This window comes from Coregonus clupeaformis, chromosome 27 (genome assembly GCF_020615455.1).
Source record: "Coregonus clupeaformis isolate EN_2021a chromosome 27, ASM2061545v1, whole genome shotgun sequence".
Taxonomy (NCBI): Eukaryota; Metazoa; Chordata; class Actinopteri; order Salmoniformes; family Salmonidae; genus Coregonus; species Coregonus clupeaformis.
In genome coordinates this window covers 1,904,583-1,925,530 of record NC_059218.1, presented here as the reverse complement: position 1 = coordinate 1,925,530, position 20,948 = coordinate 1,904,583, and the positions used below count along the sequence as shown (strand labels likewise).

General features: G+C 46.7%; 1 protein-coding gene across 1 annotated transcript in view; it reads left to right on the top strand.

The window, feature by feature from the left end:
• Nucleotides 1–1,547: 1,547 nt before the first annotated feature.
• The window catches only part of vcanb (versican b), a 43,446-nt gene continuing 24,045 nt past the window's right edge, over nucleotides 1,548–20,948 (top strand). The window contains exons 1-7 of the mRNA XM_045208266.1: nucleotides 1,548–3,189; nucleotides 9,461–9,532; nucleotides 10,225–10,650; nucleotides 12,652–12,826; nucleotides 13,008–13,135; nucleotides 13,246–13,539; nucleotides 18,831–19,856. Coding sequence (XP_045064201.1) covers nucleotides 9,472–9,532; nucleotides 10,225–10,650; nucleotides 12,652–12,826; nucleotides 13,008–13,135; nucleotides 13,246–13,539; nucleotides 18,831–19,856 — 2,110 coding nt within the window. The 5' untranslated portion in view covers nucleotides 1,548–3,189; nucleotides 9,461–9,471. The remainder of the gene's footprint in view (nucleotides 3,190–9,460; nucleotides 9,533–10,224; nucleotides 10,651–12,651; nucleotides 12,827–13,007; nucleotides 13,136–13,245; nucleotides 13,540–18,830; nucleotides 19,857–20,948) is intronic.

The window sequence follows — 20,948 nt, the reverse complement described above, 5'->3', positions numbered from 1 at the left end:
CTGTCCGAAAATGTTGTTTTGGCAAACTCACAATCCTATTGCAGCTGGTTGCCTTACAATTGTACATTTAATCAACATCTTTTTTTTAGTTGCAGTGTACAGCTAGTGTAAGAAAAGTTAGAGGAGTTACTTTCAACTAGTCAATGGTAGTCTATGCAAATGAGTATAGAAGTTGATCAATGTCTAAATGTGTTGACATGATAGCTCAGCATAAACAAACATAAACGAGCTTGTTTCCGATGCTAAGCGGGATACATAGCGGGAGGCATCTGGATGGTAGACTCGTTCTCACTGAAGTGCATTACCCCTCATATACCAGTAGGAGTCACTGTTCAGGCAGGAATCTTTGGACTGTGGCTTCACATTTTATTTCAATATACACTATACATACAAAAGTATGTGGACACCCCTTCAAATTAGTGGATTTGGCTATTTCAGCCACACCCGTAGCTGACAGGTGTATAAATCGAGCACACAGCCATGCAATCTCCATAGACAAACATTGACAGTAGAATGGCCTTACTGCAGAGCTCAGTGACTTTCATCGTGACACTGTCATAGGATGCCACTTTTCCAACAAGCCAGTTTGTAAAATGTCTGCTAGAGCTGCCCCGGTCAACTGTAAGTGCTGTTATTGTGAAGTGGAAACGTCCAGGAACAAGAATGGCTTAGCCACGAAATGGTAGGCCACACAAGCTCACAGAATGGGACTACCAAGTGCTGAAGCGCATAGCGCGTAAAAATTGTCTGTCCCTGGTTGAAACACTCACTACCGAGTTCCAAACTGCTTCTGGAAGCAACGTCAACACAAGAACTGTTCGTCGGGAGCTTCATGAAATCTGTTTTCATGGCCGAGCAGCCACACACAAGCCTAAGATCACCATGCGCAATGCCAAGCGTATGCTGGAGTGGTGTAAAGCTCGCCGCCATTGGACTCTGGAGCAGTGGAAACTCGTTCTCTGGAGTGATGAATCACGCTTTACCATCTGGCAGTCCGACAGACGAATCTGGGTTTGGCGGATGCCAGGAGAACGCAACCTGCCCCAATGCATAGTGCCAACTGTAAAGTTTGTTGGAGGAGGAATAATGGTCTGGGGCTGTTTTTCATGGTTCGGGATAGGCCCCTTAGTTCCAGTGAAGGGAAATCTTAACGCTACAGCATACAATGACATTCTAGACGATTCTGTGCTTCCAACTTTGTGGCAACAGTTTGGGGAAGGCCCTTTCCTGTTTCAGCATGACAATGCCCCTGTGCACAAAGCGAGGTCCATACAGAAATGGTTTGTCAAGATGAGTGTGGAAGAACTTGACTGGCCTGCACAGAGCGTTGACCCTCAACCCCATCGAATGCCTTTGGGATGAATTGGAACGCTGACTGCGAGCCAGGCCTAATCGCCCAACATCAGTGCGCGACCTCACTAATGCTCTTGTGGCTGAATGGAAGCAAGTCCCTGCAACAATGTTCCAACATCTAGTGGAAAGCATTCCCAGAAGAGTGGAGGCTGTTATAGCAGCAAATGGGGTACTAACTCCATATTAATGCACATGATTTTGGATTGAGATGTTCGACGAGGAGGTGTCCACATACTTTTGGTCATGTAGTGTACCTCTTTATTTAGGTTGATTGCATGACGTTGAAACGATGACGTTGATTCAAACATACCATTTTACTATCAACATTGAAACAAGGTCAAATAAAATATGTCTAATCAAATATGAAATTCAACATCATTTCAACCACCCATATAGGATGAAAAATATTTTTACAGTTTCTACGTGGAATTTTCAACATAATTTCAACATATACATAGTTCTTATGATGATGTTGAAATTAGATTGATGTATCAACCTGTTAGTCATGTTAAGTCATTGTATTTAAGTTGAAGTTTTACCCTAATTTAAATGTTTACAACGTTTGTTGAAATTAGATGAAAACCATACTAGTTTACTTTTTGCAAATCCAAATGTGTTTTCCACATAGATTCCACATCACAATAGGTTGACAAATGACGTTGAAACGTTGGTTCTACCAGTGTGTGCCCGGTGAGTTGCTTGTCTGTCTTTCTAGCCCTCTACACAGGGGTGGTCAACACTTTGTTCTACTAATCAGCCTTGTCAAGGTCCTGACTCGCTTCCTACCCCTTCCCCTAATTAACCTAAGGACCATCAGGACCTTGACATGTTGAATCAGGTTATAGCAAGGCTGGAACAAAAGCCTGAATACCTAGCTCTACAGCTCTGTACAGCCACCCTTTCTCTGCCATCATTACTTCCCTCTCTGCTCTACCCTCTATCTCTCAACCTATAAATCCTCCACCACTGCTCCTGTATCCTGCTCTATCACTGACAATACTATACAGAGGATGTCAAGGAGAGCATTATATAGAAAGAAGGGAAGTATAAGTATTTTCTATATACTGTACCATTGTTTACAAGGGGATCATTTATAAAACTGTAACAAGGGGATCTTTTTATACTCAACATGGACAAACATTAACTGTGTAAAGCTCAGTCTTTGTGCTGTTTTTAATATGATGAAGAGAAGTGTTGGTTCTTTATGTAATGTTTAAACAGTAGGCCTATATTGTATGTGTATGAAACCCTAATAAAGTATAATAAAATAAAGTGTAGGTTAAAAACAAAGTATAACAAACGTATGTTAACTGTAGTTTGATACTGATCGGTTCTGGCTATGCACAGAAAATGTATGTTATAACTACAATTGTCTTTTATCGCATCCCGGAGGACACTGAAAACATTGTGAAATGATTACCGGAGCATGGGATTCCCGCCGGCGAGCTACTGAGTCATTGAAAGTTATAGTGCATAAATTGGGTTGGGCAACCCCATCTCTCTGTGTGTGTGTGTGTGTGTGTGTTTTATCATACGGGGCGGTATGAACATTGGGGTGTAGGACATGTGCGCCCCTCCTCTTGCTTGTGACAGATAATAGTAGCGGGTGTGAGAGAAGGATTTGAACTTGCAGCCGGGGCAGAGTGGAGGAGACACCTAGCTGATGTCCGAGCAGACTGCGCTCTGAGGAGAGAGAGAAAGAGAGCTCTATAAAGCTGTGACCAAAACATCTGTGCTGTAATCTACTCTTCTGGACCTGCGTCTGGTTCTGGGACTAGAGCCCGGGCTCTTTGGAAACTAGATCGAAAACTTACTTGGTGGATATCAGGACCCAAGGTATGATATTATAATTTTGTTTTTTAAATGTATTTTATAATATACTAAGGTTTGTCTTATTATGACTTTACAACAAACTGCGGTTTGTTGTACGAGTCGATTTGCAGTTTCACATCGATCTCTGCTCATTGACATGTTTTGACGCGTTGCTTGCTGTGATTTACCACCAGAGAGATGTCAGTCAGTCAGTGTTATGGTGGTCAGGTTGAGTAATGTTCTCACACTATCCATGGCCTACAACAGCTCCATTATCAGACCTCACACCAGGGGTTATAGCGCCTTTTATGGCCAGGCCATTTACAGTCGACAGCTGATCACAGTTATCCTTATCAGCACAGCTGCTGAGGCTGAGCGCGAGGCGAGCGAGTTTATCAGTTCAACTTCGGCGACACCTCCGAGTGGTAAGCGTCACTGACACATTTCGCGCGGGAACATCTGTAGTAAAATTGTCCAAAGCTTCAGCCAGGTGTGTGTGTCTTAATCCAGTCTCCACGGAGCTGCTGGACTGATGTTGTCCCTGCTTGTCAATGCGGTTGTCACAGTGTATAATTTCACTGATTGTTCCAATACTACACTCTTAATCAAAGCAGTGCCCCACCATTTATTCTTTATAACACATTTCATGCAATTCTACTTATTTTGTAATAGGGCACATATTGCGTTTTAAAGCAAATTTCCAGCCATTATACCCATTTCCCATGGGGTGGAGATACATTTTTGCAGTTTTAAAGTTAATTACCTGCAATTCTACACATTCCCATGACTTATGCCATGTTAATTTTATTTGAGTGAGAGTGACTAACAAAATCAATGGGGGCCCCCTGGAGGTCAGGGCCCCTGGGCACCTGCCCTGCCTGGTCAGTATTCGGCAATGATTACTACATGTTTAGATAACTGCCTAGACTAACTTACCAAGCAAAAAATTGTTAGCTGACATGGCAAATTGATTGACTGTCAGTGACTGACAAAACAAGAAAAAAACTCCTAATGCACAACCAAATTTCGAACTTGCACCTTGTGTATTCTACTATTCTAACTCTCAACAGTAAGTTGAGATCATTCAAGGGTTTTTCTTTATTTTTACTATTTTCAAAATTGTAGAATAATAGTGAAACCATCAAAACTATGAAATAACACGTATGGAATCATGTAGTAACCAAGAAAATGTTAAACAAATGAAAATATATTTTATATTTGAGATTCTTCAAATAGCCACCCTTTGCCTTGATGACAGCTTTGCACACTCTTGGCATTCTCTCAACCAGCTTCACGAGGTAGTCACCTGGAATGCATTTCAATTAACAGGTGTGCCTTCTTAAAAGTTAATTTGTGGAATTTCTTTCCTTCTTAATGCGTTTGAGCCAATCAGTTGTGTTGTGACAAGCTAGGGGGGGTATACAGAAGATAGCCATACTATGGCAAGAACAGCTCAAATAAGCAAAGAGAAACAACAGTCCATCATTACTTTAAGACATGAAGGTCAGTCAATATGGAAAATGTCAAGAACTTTGAAAGTTTCTTCAAGTGCAGTCGCAAAAACCATCAAGCACTATGATGAAACTGGCTCTCATGAGGACCGCCACAGGAAAGGAAGACCCAGAGTTACCTCTGCTGCAGAGGATAAGTTCATTAGTGTTACCAGCCTCAGAAATTGCAGCCCAAATAAATGCTTCACAGAGTTCAAGTAACAGACACATCTCAACATCAACTGTTCAGAGGAGACTGTGTGAATCAGGCCATGGTTGAATTGCTGCAAAGAAACCACCACTAAAGGACACCAATAAGAAGAAGAGACTTGCTTAGGCCAAGAAACATGAGCAATGGACATTAGACCGGTGGAAATTTGTCCTTTGGTTTGGAGTCCAAATTCGAGATTTCTGGTTCCAACCGCCGTGTCTTTGTGAGACGCGGTGTGGGTGAACAGATGATCTCTGCATGTGTATTTCCCACCATAAAGCATGGAGGAGGAGGTGTTATCGTGTGGGGTGCTTTGCTGGTGACACTGTCTGTGATTTAGTTAGAATTCAAGGCACACTTAACCAGCATGGCTACCACAGCATTGTGCAGCGATACGCCATCCCATCTGGTTTGGGCTTAGTGGGACTATCATTTGTTTTTCAACAGGACAATGACCCAACACACATCCAGGCTGTGTAAGGGCTATTTACCAAGAAGGAGAGTGATGGAGTGCTGCATGCGATGACCTGGCCTCCACAATCTCCCGACCTAAACCAAATTGAGATGGTTTGGGATGAGTCGGACCACCGAGTCAAGCAAAAGCAGCCAACAAGTGCTAAGCATATGTGGGAACTCCTTCAAGACTGTTGGAAAAGCATTCCAGGTGAAGCTGGTTGAGAGAATGCCAAGAGTGTGCAAAGCTGTCATCAAGGCAAAGGGTGGCTATTTGAAGAATCTCAAATGTAAAATATTTTTGATTTGTTTAACACTTTTTTGGTTGCTACATGATTCCATATGTGTTATTTCATACATTTGATGTCTTCACTATTATTCTACAATGTAGAAAATAGTACAAATAAATAAAAACCCTTGAATGAGTAGGTGTTCTAAAACTTTTGACCGGTAGTGTATATATATATTTTGTTTTGGGTCGGGGGCCCCCTAGCGGCCAGGGGCCCGAAGCGAACACTTATGTCGCTTATGCCTGGAGCCTGCCCTGACTAGGGCTCCCTAGCTCTGTGTTTGTGTTTTACTTAACCATTTAATTGCTGTATTGAAGTGAAGTAGGTTGAAGCAAGTTTAGAATGTAGGCATTTCAACACTGAAAGCCTAAACAAAAATAATGCCACGTCTCCTCCCGTTGCTCCCATCCGGCGCTCTGATTCGCCGGTCTACTGAGCCACCGGTCTGAGCGCACCACCTCGGCAACACCGGAATGGAAACCCAACGCACCCTAATCACCTCCAGCGCACCTGCACCTCATCAATCATCATCACCACCTCTATTTAGCCCTGGACTGTTCTGGATGATGTTGTGTGTGATTGTTAAGTTTTGTGTCATTTACTCTATCTTTGTTATTTCTCTTGCTCATTGTTAAGTAAACCTTGACCTTGTTCATTCCTGCGTCTGTGTCCTGCCTCTTCGTATACTCAGTACGCGTCACAGTATCACACACCAAACAAAAATGGAGTCAGCATGAGTGTCCCAGTGCCTCGACCTGCAGCAGCTTGCCCAGTTGAACGTCGCCATGCAGGAAGTGCTCCAAACTCTGCATAATCTGCCCAGCGCTCCGGTTCCACCTCAGGGAGCAGCGAGTGCCCCCAATCCACCTATTCCCGTGCTATCACCCGCTCCTGCGGGAACCCTCGCCCTACCGGAGCGCTATGACGGTAAAACTACTAAATGTAGTGGCTTCCTGCTACAGGTTTCCTTTTATCTGGCGCGTCAGCCTGGGGCATATCCATCTGACCAAGCCAGGATAGCGCTGGTGATTCCGCTTCTTAATGGAAAGGCGCTGTATTGGGCCACTGCTGTCTGGGAGGCAGAGGAGGCAGTGGCACTTCCCTACCCCACCTTCCTCGCTAAGTTCAGGGCGGTGTTCGATCATCCCACGGAGGGAAAGGACGGGGGTGAGCGTCTCCTACAACAGAGAGAGGTGGCCCGCATCCGAGTACGCTCTGAGCTTCCGGCTGAAATGAGCGTGCTCTGCGAACGGCCTTCAGGAGAGGCTTACGGGAGGACATCAAGACGGAACCCATGGAGGTGGGCAGCACCCCCTTCATCACCACGGACCACAGATCTCCTGGCGGCCCCCTATCTAGGCGGTATGACTCCCGTCGCCGCTTCTTGAGTGTTACGTCAGCTCCTATCACAAAACCATTGTTTTTAGTTCCCATAACGGTGACTGGTTATTCCTTCTCTTCCATTTCTACCGCAATGACCGGATCAGCAGGGAACCTGATAGATAGGGAGCTGGTCTCTGAATGGGAGTTGCCCACCGTGTCACTGCCATTTCCGCTACACGTCACCTCACTGGGCAATAAACCCCATGGATCAGGCACCATTACGTACGTCTCTCCCCATCACCATCACCATTCCCACACTACCGGAGCACCACGAGGAGCTGTCCTTCCACATCGTCACGTCACCCCTTCACCGGATCGTCTTGGGATTGCCCTGGCTCAGACTGCACAACCCCACCATCAATTAAAGCACCAAGAGGATCACAGCCTGGTCCACCTCATGCCAGAAGACCTGCCTGCCGGTGGTTTGTTGTTCCACGTCAGTGGAGAGTCCGGAGTCTGCCCTCCAGCCCAACATTCCACGTGAGTACGCAGATCTCTTAGATGTCTTCTCTTCATTAAAGGCTACGTGTCTCCCTCCTCACTGGCCCTGGGACTGCGCCATTGACCTGCTGGAGGGACCCCCCCAAAGAGTCGCATTTACTCCCTTTCCATGGCGGAGACTGAGGCCATGGAGAAGTATGTGGCGGAGACCCTGAGACAGGGGTTCATCAGACGCTCTACCTCTCCTGCCTCCGCCAGCTTCTTCTTTGTGGCCAAAAAAGACGGAGGACTGAGACCATGCATTGACTACAGGAGGCTGAATGCAGTCACCACCAAGTACCTTTACCCCCTCCCTCTGGTTCCGTCGGCCATCGAGCAGCTACGAGGGGCCCGGTACTTTACCAAGTTGGACCTGAGGAGTGCCTACAACCTGATCCGAATCCTGGAAGGAGACGAGTGGAAGACAGCATTCAGCACTACCTCAGGCCACTATGAATACTGAGTCATGCCCTACGGCCTCGCCAACGCACCTTCTGTGTTCCAGTCCTTCTTCAATGACGTGTTCCGGGACATGCTGAGTAGACAGGTGGTGGTGTATATCGACAATATCCTGATCTACTCGGCTACGTTCGAGGAGCACGTCAGGGATGTCCGAGGTATCCTGCTCCACCTCCGGGAACACAGCCTGTTGGTGAAGGGGTAGAAATGCGAATTCCACCAACAGGCCATCTCCTTCCTGGGATACCGGATCAGTCCTCAGGGGGTGTTCATGGAAGGAGTGAAGACGGACGCTGTCAGGTCATGGCCAGTTCCCACCACCATCAAGGGCCTACAGAGCTTCCTGGGCTTCGCTAATTTCTACCGGCGTTTCATCAGGTCCTTCAGCTCCATAGCCGCCCCGCTCACCTCTCTCCTTAAGGGTGGGCCTCAGAAGCTGGCCTGGAACCCTGAGGATGACGCTGCCTTCAAGAGGCTGAAGGAGAGGTTCACCACAGCGCCCATCCTAAAACACCCACATCCATATGTCACGTCTCCTCCCGTTGCTCCCCTCCAGCGCTCTGATTCGCCTTGTGTACTGAGCCACCGGTGTGAGCGCACCACCTCGGCAACACCGGAATGGAAACCCAACGCACCCTAATCACCTCCAGCGCACCTGCACCTCATCATCTCATCACCACCCCTATTTAGCCCTGGACTGTTCTGGATGATGTTGTGTGTGATTGTTAAGCTTTGTGTCGTTTACTCTATCTTTGTTATTTCTCTTGCTCATTGTTAAGTAAACCTTGACCTTGTTAATTCCTGCGCCTGCATCCTGCCTCTTTGTACACTCAGTACGCGTCACAGTCTACTGTTGTGGAAGAATTAGGGTGAGCTGTTGTAACTTCTCAAGGGTTATGCTCTGTTCTGATCTGTGATGTTATGCCACTCATAGACTCCCGGTATGTCTGCACCCTAATACAAGGTCATTGTGTTCTGGAACTGTTGCTTGTATAAATAACTGTTGTGTAACAATATGATTGTATTATTACCTCCCACTATATAAGGGTCATGTGACCATTTACTCTTGGAGCTCCTTCCATGACTGTGATCAGAGGGGGATCTACCTTGCAGCTGCTTCATTAAAAGATTCACTATTATACAATTACATTATTCTCTACCTTAATCTTTGGGTCAACACCACATAGGCCTACAGTATTTCATTTCCTCAGACTTGGTAAATACTTGTAAAAATGGATTGCATAGCTTTCCCAATAGGGTCATGCAAGGTGAGGCCCCTGGAGTCATACTAGGGGTTTATGCGAGTGTGTGTGTGTACAGATAGAGCTTTCTCTATTCTCTGGGAATGTCTCTCCACTTCCATGAGGCTGAATTTGGCCCTGTGACCACAGAGTCGCTGGTTCAGGCCCCACTCTGGCTTCTCCCCCTTAATCGCTACAGTTTATGCTCAAATAATATATACACTTTATACCGGTATATAATTCATGATCATTTGGATGTAATGAACTCTGTGTGTGTTTGTTCCACAGGTTCTGTCGAGATGTTACATCTCAGGCACCTGCTCTGGCTTGTGCTTCTTTGTTGTGCTTTCGCTGAACAAGGTGAGTCTTGCTGTGTGTGTGTGTGTGTGTGTTTCACTCTGGATAAGAGTCTAACAAACTGGAAACAGGTCATTAGTTTTACACAGGAAACGGAGAGAGGCATTCACTCAGCTCCATTCATTTTTCTCAATCCTCTAGAAAAGGGTTTCCCAAACTCGGTCCTGCACGTTTTGGTTTTTGCCCCAGCACTACACAGCTGATTCAAATAATAAACTTATCATCAAGCTTTAATTACTTGAATCAGATATGTAGTGCTAGGGCAAAAACCAAAAAACATGCACCCCTGGGAGGCTCCAGGACTGAGTTTGAGAAAGCCCTGCTCTAGACATGCGCGCACACACACACACACTTCCAGTTACCTACATCAGGGGTCAAGTTAATCACACCGTAAGCCATCCGGACCACATACAGCCCTCCACTAAACCCATCCACAAATTAAACCCATGCTCTGTGTATCTGTTTGTTCTGTCATTTGGTGTCCTGAATTAAACCCATCCCCCCTCTGGTGCCTTCTGTCCTGATTTAACTTCCCATGCCCACTCTGTAGTTTACACTATTAACCCCTCACCTTGACCCTCACTCAACCTTACCCCTAGCCCTGACCCCAAAGCTCATGTACTTGCTTTTGATAATATAGGCACTTTTGTCCTTACTAGCATGGCTAGATAGTAACACCCTCTATTTCTCTCTAGATCCATCATGGAGAATGAAGGTAGAGAAGGCTGCCCCCACTAGTGGCTCTCTGGCGGGCAGGGTGGTGCTACCATGCCACTTCTCCATCACCCCCACCTCCTCAAACACCCCCACCACACACACCCCAACACCCAGCCACATCCCCACACTCACCCGTAGCACACAGGGCCCAGAGGACCAGCTGAGGATTAAGTGGACAAAGCTGGAGGGAGATGGGGAGCGTGTGGTGCTGGTGTCCCAGGGAGGAGGGATCAAGGTGGAGCAGGGGTACAAGGGCAGGGTGTCGGTGCCCAACCACCCCCAGGAAGAAGGTGACGCCTCGCTGATCGTTGTGCACCTGAGGGCTAGCGACGCTGGGCTGTACCGCTGCGAGGTCATGCATGGCATGGAGGACACCCAGGATACTGTTCATCTCAATGTCAGCGGTGAGTGGACACACGCATGGTAGCAGACACACAGTAACACAGAAACGCACACAATTTCACCCATTGGAATGTGCCCATCGGTCCATGCCCTATTGTCATCAGTTACAGGAGTTGTTGGGTAATATAAATATTGTGAAACTCTCTAATGCTACCTGTTTCGTGTCATTCCCACTCAGACATGCTATTCCATAGGGAGCCTTTAGTTCAGGATTCCCCAACTGGCGGCCCGCGGGCCAAATGCTTTTATTTGGCCCCCCAAGTTTTTTGTGCAAATTCATTGTTGGACATGAAAGACTTTAATATGATCCGTTTGGGCTTCTACAAATGATTTGCAATTATGGTCCGGCCCCCCGACCATCCGCACAATAAAAGATCGGCCCTTGGCCATTGATGATCCCTGCTTTAGTTACTATCTGTAGAGGTGCCATGATGTGGTCATGTATCTATGTTATTATGATGTAATAGTGCAGTTAGCTTTCCTGGACAGCAGAGCTGAGCAGCAGGCCAAGTCATCATCACTAGACTGAGGCACTAACTGGCAGACGGTGGTGTTGTAGGTTTCCAGGAGCTGGACTGTTATGTACATCTTGAGACTGACGTTAGTGACTCACCTGCATATATCATTACCTTCAGGGCATTACCTGCTCAGATGGCAGGAGATTCAGTCTGGGACTGAGACTGGGATGTGTGAGGCAGAGTAGATGTCTGGCTGGAACTTTTACCAGGTCTGCATACGTAGCTAGCTGATGGAGAAACATTCAGTATACCTGGCGGTGCTGTGTTTCTCTGGTTGTAACACACTACCTCATGCTGGACCTGTGCAGACCTACAGGGCTGGTGTAGGTCATCTGAGGATAAGGTAGAGGTGGACTGCTCTTTGCTCTGCTCTGCCCAGAGACACTCAGAGAGACTTAGACACATTAAAGTACTCCTGAGAGATGAACTTAGATCTCCTGGCGGCCCCCTATCTAGGCGGCCCCCTATCTCCTGAGAGATGAACTTAGAAATGTAGCCCTCATCTGACCAAGTCATCAGTAGATTCTACAGGGTAATGTATAGAATACACATGGTATACACCGTCCAAAGAACCTGCAAGTAAGCATTTCGTTGGATGGTGTATACCATGTGTATCCTGTACACATGACTAATAAAACTTAAAACAGTAGCTAGTTAAATCACCATATGTCACAGCATGACAGTCTAGTCACCAATAGCTGTGTCGGAGTAAACAAAACCATAGATTGTGTCCAGGTCTCGCTCTCTCTTTGAGTCTCTCTGGCTTGCATGCCGAGGAAGACCTGGCTCTATATCTGTAGTATATAGTTAACTAAGCATACATTCCTGAGTTCCAAATTTGTCCTACCAAACTTTTACAATACATTGCCTTATGTAGCTCATGTTGGGGGGTGGGGGGTTACAGTATACTACTGTGTGACATCCAAGCTGGGTATCTTTCATAAGGAGAAACCCCCTAAATAGCCCAGATTATCACAGAGTCCACATTAGAGATGAACAACGGTCTGTTGATACAATAGTCTCTGTGTGTAGATACAACCACTGTTCACTAGGCTACAAATAGAAACAGACAGCGACAGCTCTATCAGACTATCAACTCTTTTAACGTTTTACTGCATGCCAGTCTATTCAGTGAACTCTACAACTGGAAACAGCCCGTTTCCTAGAGGGAAAAACAATTAACTCTCTTATGAACTTGGAAAATAGGGGTCTGATTGCCCAAGACAAACATTCTCAGATAGTTTCAGGATGTCAGCGAGCTAAAGTATCGTAGCGCAGTCTTCTTATCTGTCCTCTCTGCAGTACGATGCTCGTGTTACTAGGTTGTCTCAGTTTTCTTATTGGATCTGGATTACAGTTTTTTCTAAATCGCTTGTAAAAGTGGGCTCGCTGGTTGTGTTCTTTCTGTAACCCTCTCAGTACTAAACACAGGCACTCACCACACAAACACACACACACTGACCTCCTGTCTCTGTCTCTCTCCAGGTGTGGTGTTCCACTATAGGTCTGGTTCCAGCCGCTACACCTTTTCCTTTCCTGGGGCCATTGACGCGTGTCGCGCTAACGGGGCAACCATCGCTACGGCTGAACAGCTGACTGCCGCCTTCGAGGACGGACTGGACCAGTGTGACGCCGGCTGGATAGCCGACCAGACCGTCAGGTGTGTGTTTGTTTGTGTGTGTGTGCGTGTTACCTAAGCATCACAGCTCTCAACTGATGTGGCTGGTGATGACCAGGGCTGAAACAAAATATGTTTAATACCCATCTCAAGGATACCACTGTCCCTATCAGAGTTTGTAAGGAAGACTACATTTCCCATGCTCCCTCTCTCGTCCCTGTAGATACCCAATCACGAAGCCCCGTCCTGGTTGCATGGGCGATTTGAATCACAGGCCTGGGATCAGGACGTATGGGCTCAGAGACCCTAAAGAGACCTACGACGTCTACTGCTATGTAGACAAACTGCACGGTGAGTGAGTGTGTGTGTGCGCATGAGTGAGTTTGAGTATTTGTGTTTCCTGATGGTGAGTTAAAGCGTGTGACTATTTGGGTAAAGTGTGTGTATATCTCCCCCTGTAGGTGAGGTGTTCTATGCTCCTATCCGTTACAAGCTGACCCTTCGCCAGGCTAAGCGTGTGTGTGAGAGGCAGGGGGCAGTGCTCGCCTCCCCTGGTAACCTGTTCGCCGCGTGGCATGGAGGCCTGAATCGCTGTGACTACGGCTGGCTGTCAGACGGGAGCGCCCGCTACCCCATATCCGTCCCCAGGCCCCAGTGTGGAGGAGGACTGCTGGGGGTCCGGACTCTGTACCAATTCCCCGACCAGACTGGCTTCCCCAACCCTATTAACAGACATGGAGCTTTCTGTTTCAAGGGTAAGACTACTGTAATACTATTACCACCACTGTTACTAAAGCTGCTGTCGCTGCTACTATGAAGGCGATGACAATGATCACAATGATGATGATGGGGAGGAAGAGGAAGAGGAGGGGGAGGTGGAGCCAGACATTGAGAAATGGGAGAGAAAAGTAGTGAGAAGGGGGGAGAGAGTAGACATGTTCTTAAGGAGGGAGGGGGTCGAAGGGTAGAGAGGAGCTGTTCCTTTATTGTACTAACAGACATTCAGACTTGGCAGGCCGGAGTATCATCAGGGATATTTCTGCACTTTCTCTCAGGCTCAATAAGTTAAGCCCCGTCCTGTGTGAGGATGAACTCTCACCCTGTTTTCACTTCCTGCTGAGGGTTGTCTAAACGGCCAAGCCTGGGGGGACAGATCACATCTAGGAGACAAAGAAAGGGTTGGAGGGTAGAGGGGGGAGTTAGAGAGAGGAGAGGATGAAGAGGATGGTTTACGTGAAACTGTTATTTTACAGTAAAAGGCTGAATGCTAACTGGAGCAACATACATAAACTCACAATTATACGTTCATCTTCCGTTGACATGATTTATGTAATAGTTCAAGTTACGGGCGTGTTAGGATCTGGCCCACACAGTGTTTAAAGCTTTTAAAATGACTTTTATTGTGATACTATGTTTGACACGTCTGTTTGCACAGTGAGCATTTACTTTATATCACATCTGGAAAGACAATGGCCCACTCGCTTCCACTTCTTGCATTACTGTATCACCCCATAATCCCTGCCTTATGCCTAACTGCAATCTCTAACCCATACATCAATTTCCTTTCCCTGCATTACTGCAGTATGCAGTATCCCCTTCCTCTCCCTGCATTACTGCAGTATGCAGTATCCCCTTCCTCTACCTGCCTTACTGCAGTCTTGAAGAGTGCAACATCCCTTACTTCTCTCTACCTTACTGCAGTCTGCAACCTCTCCTTCCTCTCTACCTTACTGCAGTCTGCAACCTCTCCTTCCTCTCTCTACCTTACTGCAGTCTGCAACCTCTCCTTCCTCTCTACCTTACTGCAGTCTCCAACCTCTCCAACCTCCCATTCCTCTCTACCTTACTGCAGTCTGCAACCTCTCCAACCTCCCATTTCTCTTTACCTTACTGCAGTCTGCAACCTCTCCAACCTCCCATTCCTCTCTACCTTACTGCAGTCTCCAACCTCTCCAACCTCCCATTCCTCTCTACCTTACTGCAGTCTGCAACCTCTCCAACCTCCCATTTCTCTTTACCTTACTGCAGTCTGCAACCTCTCCAACCTCCCATTTCTCTTTACCTTACTGCAGTCTCCAACCTCTCCAACCTCCCATTCCTCTCTACCTTACTGCAGTCTGCAACCTCTCCTTCCTCTCTCTGCCTTCCAGTTTCCAACTTCTACTGACATAACCCAATGTCTCCCACATGGTTGGTTAAGGCCTATTCTTTCAGGGTCAGGGCTTAAGACTGCATCCTGACTCGAAACATGGCTCTGATTTGGTGGGTCATTAGAAAACTATATCTCTAGGGGGGTCACAGCAGAGACCCAGTTAGGAAACCAAAGCAGTTTATAGTGTGGTGTTGCAAGGGGAATGAGAATGAGTTCTGCAGAGAAACAGCACTCTGTTCAACTCTACCATGCTGAAGAATATCCTCCTGCAACCTCCTCTCTCTCCTGTCTCTCCCGTTTATGGGCCTGTGTGTGTTTTTTACTAGGGGAAAACCCAACTCACGCTCTCTACACAGCAAGAAACACAGACAGAAACAGGACAGGTCCCTAATGCACTACAGCTGGCCCCTTCCCAGAAAGAGAGTGGAACAAGAGAGAAAGAGGACGGAGAGTAAGAGAGAGTCTGAGAAAGAGAGAGGGAAAGTCTTCGTAGAATAGATTTACACATTTGCGACCCTCTTTTTGCAGACACTAAATAATCTGTTGCAATATAGTGGTGGTCTACGACCATGTGTAGCTGATTTATACAGCTCCGAGCGTATATGTGAGCTGCGTCTTGCATTTAGCCTATAGCGCATGCAGGCTAATGCATAGTGGAGGTGACATGGCTATAGGGACTTGGCCTGGCCCAGCCAAACACATGACATCAAACCTGGGCTGGAGATGGAGCTAGTTTGGCTGGGCTGTCCAGGTCCCCTCAGAGTTTGAGTGAGCAGGCTAACTCCCCTGAGTGTCTTTGCTCAGAGTCCTGCCAGGTATACACGCCTCCAACACACAGAGAGAGAGGGAGGGATGGAGGGGGATGGAGAGAGAGGGAGAGAAAGAGGTGAAGAGAGAGAGAGAGAGAGAGAGAGAGAGAGAGAGAGAGAGAGAGAGAGAGAGAGAGAGAGAGAGAGAGAGAGAGAGAGAGAGAGAGAGAGAGAGAGAGAGAGAGAGAGAGAGAGAGAGAGAGAGAGAGAGAGAGAGAGAGAGAGAGAGAGAGAGAGAGAGAGAGAGAGAGAGAGAGAGAGAGAGAGAGAGAGAGAGAGAGAGAGAGAGAGAGAGAGAGAGAGAGAGAGAGAGACCAAAGAAAGGGAGGAAACAAGAGAGAGGGAGGGGGGGATCCCAGCTCCTTCTATATATGCATCCAACATTTTGAGAGGGGGAGGGGGGCTGAAATTGAATATATACAGTGCATTCGGAAAGTAGTCAGACCCCTTGACCACATTTTGTTACATTACAGCCTTATTCTAAAATGTATTAAATTGTTTTTTCCTCATCAATCTACACACAATACCCCATAATGACAAAGCAAAAACTGTTTTTTAGTAATTCTTGCAAATGTATAAAAAAAAACAACTGAAATATTACATTTACATAAGTATTCAGACCCTTTACTCAGTACTTTGTTGAAGCACCTTTGGCAGCGATTACAGCCTCGAGTCTTCTTGGGTATGACGCTACAAGCTTGGCACACCTGTATTTGGGAAAGTTTCTCCCATTCTTCTCTGCAGATCATCTCCCGTGTAGCTCAGTTGGTAGAGCATGGCGTTTGCAACGCCAGGGTTGTGAGTTTCCCACGGGGGACCAGTATGAAAAAAATAAAAAATAATAATAATAATAATTATGCACTCACTTAACTGTAAGTCGCTCTGGATAAGAGTGTCTGCTAAATGACTAAAATGTAAATGTAAATCTCAAGCTCTGACAGGTTGGATGGGGAGCGTCGCTCACGGCTGTTTTCAGGTCTCTCCAGAGATGTTCGATCGGGTTCAAGTCCGGGCTCTGGCTGGGCCACTCACGGACATTCAGAGACTTGTCCCGAAGCCACTCCTGTGTTGTCTTGGCTGTGTGCTTAGGGTCGTTGTCCTGTTGGAAGGTGAAGCTTCGCCCCAGTCTGAGGCCTTGAGCGCTCTGGAGCAGGTTTTCATCAAGGATCTTCCTATACTTTGCTCCCAGTCCCTGCCACTGAAAAACATCCCCACAGCATGATGCTGCCACCACAATGCTTCACCGTACGGATGACGGCAGGTTTCCTCCTGACGGGACGCTTGGTATTCAGGCCAAAGAGTTCAATCTTGGTTTCATTAGACCAGAGAATCGTGTTTCTCATGGTCTGTCCTTTAGGTGCATTTTGGCAAACTCCAAGCGGGCTGTCATGTGCCTGCTGAGGAGTGGCTTCTGTCTGGCCACTCTACCATAAAAGCCTGATTGGTGGAGTGCTGCAGAGATGGTTGTCCTTCTGTAAGGTTCTCCCATCTCCACAGAGGATCTCTGGAGCTCTGTCAGAGTGTACATCGGGTTCTTGGTCACCTCCCTGACCAAGGCCCTTCTCCCCCGATTGCTCAGTTTGGCCGGGCGGCAAGCTCTAGGAAGAGTCTTGGTGGTTCTAAACTTCTTCCATTTAAGAATGATGGAGGCCACTGTGTTCTTGGGGACCCTCAACGCTGTAGACATTTTTTTTGTACCCTTCCCCAGATCTGTGCCTCGACCACAATCCTGTCTCGGAGCTCTACGGACAATTCCTTTGACCTCATGGCTTGGTTTTTGCTCTGGCATGCACTGTCAACTGTGGGACCTTTATATAGACAGGTGTGTGCCTTTCCAAATCATGTCCAATCAATTGAATTTACCACAGGTGGACTCCAATCAAGTTGTAGAAACATCTCAAGGATGATCAATGGAAACAATTTCGATTCTCAAAGCAAAGGGTCTGAATACTTATGTAAATAAGGTATTTCTGTTTGTTATTTGTTTATACATTTCCTAAAATTTATAAAAGATTGATGAGGAAAATGTTTATTTAATCAATTTTAGAATAAGGCTGTAACGTAACAAAATGTGGAAAAAGTCAAGGGGTCTGAATACTTTCCGAATGCATTGTACATTATACATAATTATGACATTACAGTGTGTCAGTAAGGTTAACGTGCATGCGTCAGCTGTCCATGAGACAAGCAGCGAGCACGTTACACAGGAGTATGGTGGTTGTGTGCGTGTGTGTGTGTGCGATACAGAGAGTAATGTTATGGGTTTGCGTGTATGTAGGCCTTCCCTTCCCTTTTCCTCTTATAGTAAAGATTTACTAGAGTTTTACAAATGTTGTTTGATGCCAAACTCATGTTTCTCTGTGGTTTACACATACTATTATATTATTATAATTATTATATGGGCAGAAGACAATGTAATGAGTTTGGGTTAGGATTATAGGCTATTGTATACAGGAGGAAAAGAGAGGGCTAACATGTTGCCTAAAGATGTGCTCCAGTGTTGAAACATAGCAGGTTATGTGTAGCCAAAAGAAACGCTTCAGCACATCTAGGTGTGTGTTTGCGTGTGTGTGTCTGCCTGCATGTGTGTATGTATGCATACACGCTTATGCCAAAGAATCTTGGAGGTTGGAGGTTTACAGTTGGCCTAAAACAGCAATTTTTAACACAGTTCACACACCATGCAGTCTAAAAATACAGACATCCTGGCAGAGAGAGAGACATTCTGACAAACTGACACCACTGGCACTGACACTTCCACGGGTTTATTCTTAACGGCTGACGTCTCTCTTTAGAAATGTAACTCTCTGGGTTTGATGTCCTTTTACAGCTTGCTGCTGTGAGTTGATACCATTCTGATTCTGACAACACCATGTTTAGCATTCTCCATTAGCATTCTGTTTCTTCTTTGTCTTTTATTTACTATGGCACACCATGTTCCTTAGTCTTTCTCTTTACCTTTGAGTACATGACTGTACCTTGCCTGTTATCTCAGGTGATATAATCTGAGAGACTACTGTATATCAGCAATGTTACAAGTTTTGTGATGTCACCAGAGCTAAACCCCTCCTCTCTGTCTCTGCAGGTAAGGAACCAGAGATCACCACTCCTGGACCTGTGACGACCACAGCTACAGACAGACCTCACACTACCTACCACACAGGCAGACCAAACCTTCCAGGCACAACTCCCACAGACAGAACTGACCACACAGCAACAGACAGAACTCACACAGCTGTAGACAATCCTCACCACACAGACCGACCACACCAAACAACTGCAGACCAAGACAGAAGTCAACATACAGGTGGACCACACGACACAGCTTATACAGGCACAGACAGACGTTACACTGCTACTGACAGAACACACACCACCAAAGACAAGTATCACTCCACTGACCACAAGACAACAGACAAAGACAGAACTACCCAGATAGGAGACAGAACAACAGACAGAACGACAGACCAAAATACAGACTTCTCTGTTGGTACCACTCAGTTCCCTGAGTATGATGGGGATGCCTTTGTCCTAGACCTAACCAAGGTAGAGTCACTGCCCTCCGTGGGTGATAGCCTGTTACCTCTGCAGCTGCCCCCTCTCCCCACCATCCGCTCCAAGCCCACCCACCCCCACCTAGACATCATCCAGGGGGGAGACCTGGAGGGAGACAAGGAAGAGGGGGAGGTTCAGACAGGCTCAGGCAGGGGGGAGAGCAGTGGGAGTGGGGAGGGGAGCAGTAGTGATGGGGAAAGTGAGGGGAAGGACCAGGGAGTAGTGACTCCCACACATGGCTTCATGGTAGGCACAGGACTGGGTTCGGACCCCTCACGCCCAGGACAACCAGGGTACCCAGGGCGTCCAAGGGGGTATCCAGGGTCGGTCACCCCAGAGCATGGCCACCCAGGTGGGGACAGAGTGACAGAACAGCAGCCTGCTGTGGTCTACAAGGAGGAGGAGGGCAAGAGCTATAGAACAACAACCCACAGCCAACCAGGAGCCACGGAATCATACGGCATGGACCAATCGGTGGCCATCCATAAGAAGGCCTCGCCCACCAAACCACCATTCCACCTCATCATCGTCAATGTGCACGACAGGAACCAATCAGGTGAGAGTTTACTGTTGACTCTGATGACAAGGTGATGTTCAGTTTAATGCACAACCAAACAAACTCTTATCTCAACACTGCTAACTCCGTGTATGTGGACGTAACACCTCTGTTTCGAGGTATTTTCTCATAATTGTAGTGCCAAACTATGCACTGTCTCAGCCACCTTGTGAAAGGACTGTAATAAGTCCTGTTTTATAAACTGGATGGTTCGAGCCCTGAATGCTGATTGGCTGACAGCCATGGTATATCAGACCCTATACCATGGGTGTGACAAAACATTTATTTTTACTGCTCTAATTACGTTGGTATCCAGTTTCTAATAGCAATAAGGCACCTCGGGGGTTTGTGATATATTGCCAATATACCACACCTCCTCGGCCCTTATTGCTTAAGTAAACTCTTACATTATGAGTCTCTGTGAGTGACTGCGTGTGCTGAATGACTCTGTACTCTCTGTGCTTCAGAGTGAGCAGCTTGTGTTGATGCTCTGTTGGATCTAGACAGATGTCCAGTGTAGGCAGACAGAATGGTCAGTCAGAGAGAGATAGTAGCATGGAAAGAGAGTATACAGTACACATTGTTAAAGTGTGTGTGGCATGGACAGGAAGGATACAGTGACCACTCTTAAACCAGGCAACTGCTGGACAACTGTGTCCTAAACTGATGTGATGCATCTCCATAATATATTAATATCTCCATTAAAACAGATTCCCAGCTGTCATGTCAGTAAGCATTCGCTACTGTAGGAGTTCAGGATCTGTGGGAACATTTTAGATTTAGGGATTACCTTATTTAGCTGTGTGTGTGTGCGTGCTTCCAGTGATGCATTATTGAAATGTGTGTGTGTAGTTGTGTTTGTGTGTGTGTTAGGGCAGGCATATGGGCTGGCCTTAGGGGATCTGGTCTGCCCTACTGTACCTCCTTACCCTTATTTGACCAAGACACGGCCAACAGAAAAATGCATCAATCTCAGTTAAAGCATCCGAGCGAAACAGCACCCCTCTGTCTCAGTATATGTAGACCATGTATCTGATCATGTCTGGACCAAAAGAGGATGGATTGTCATACTATTTCTGGCAAGACAGCATC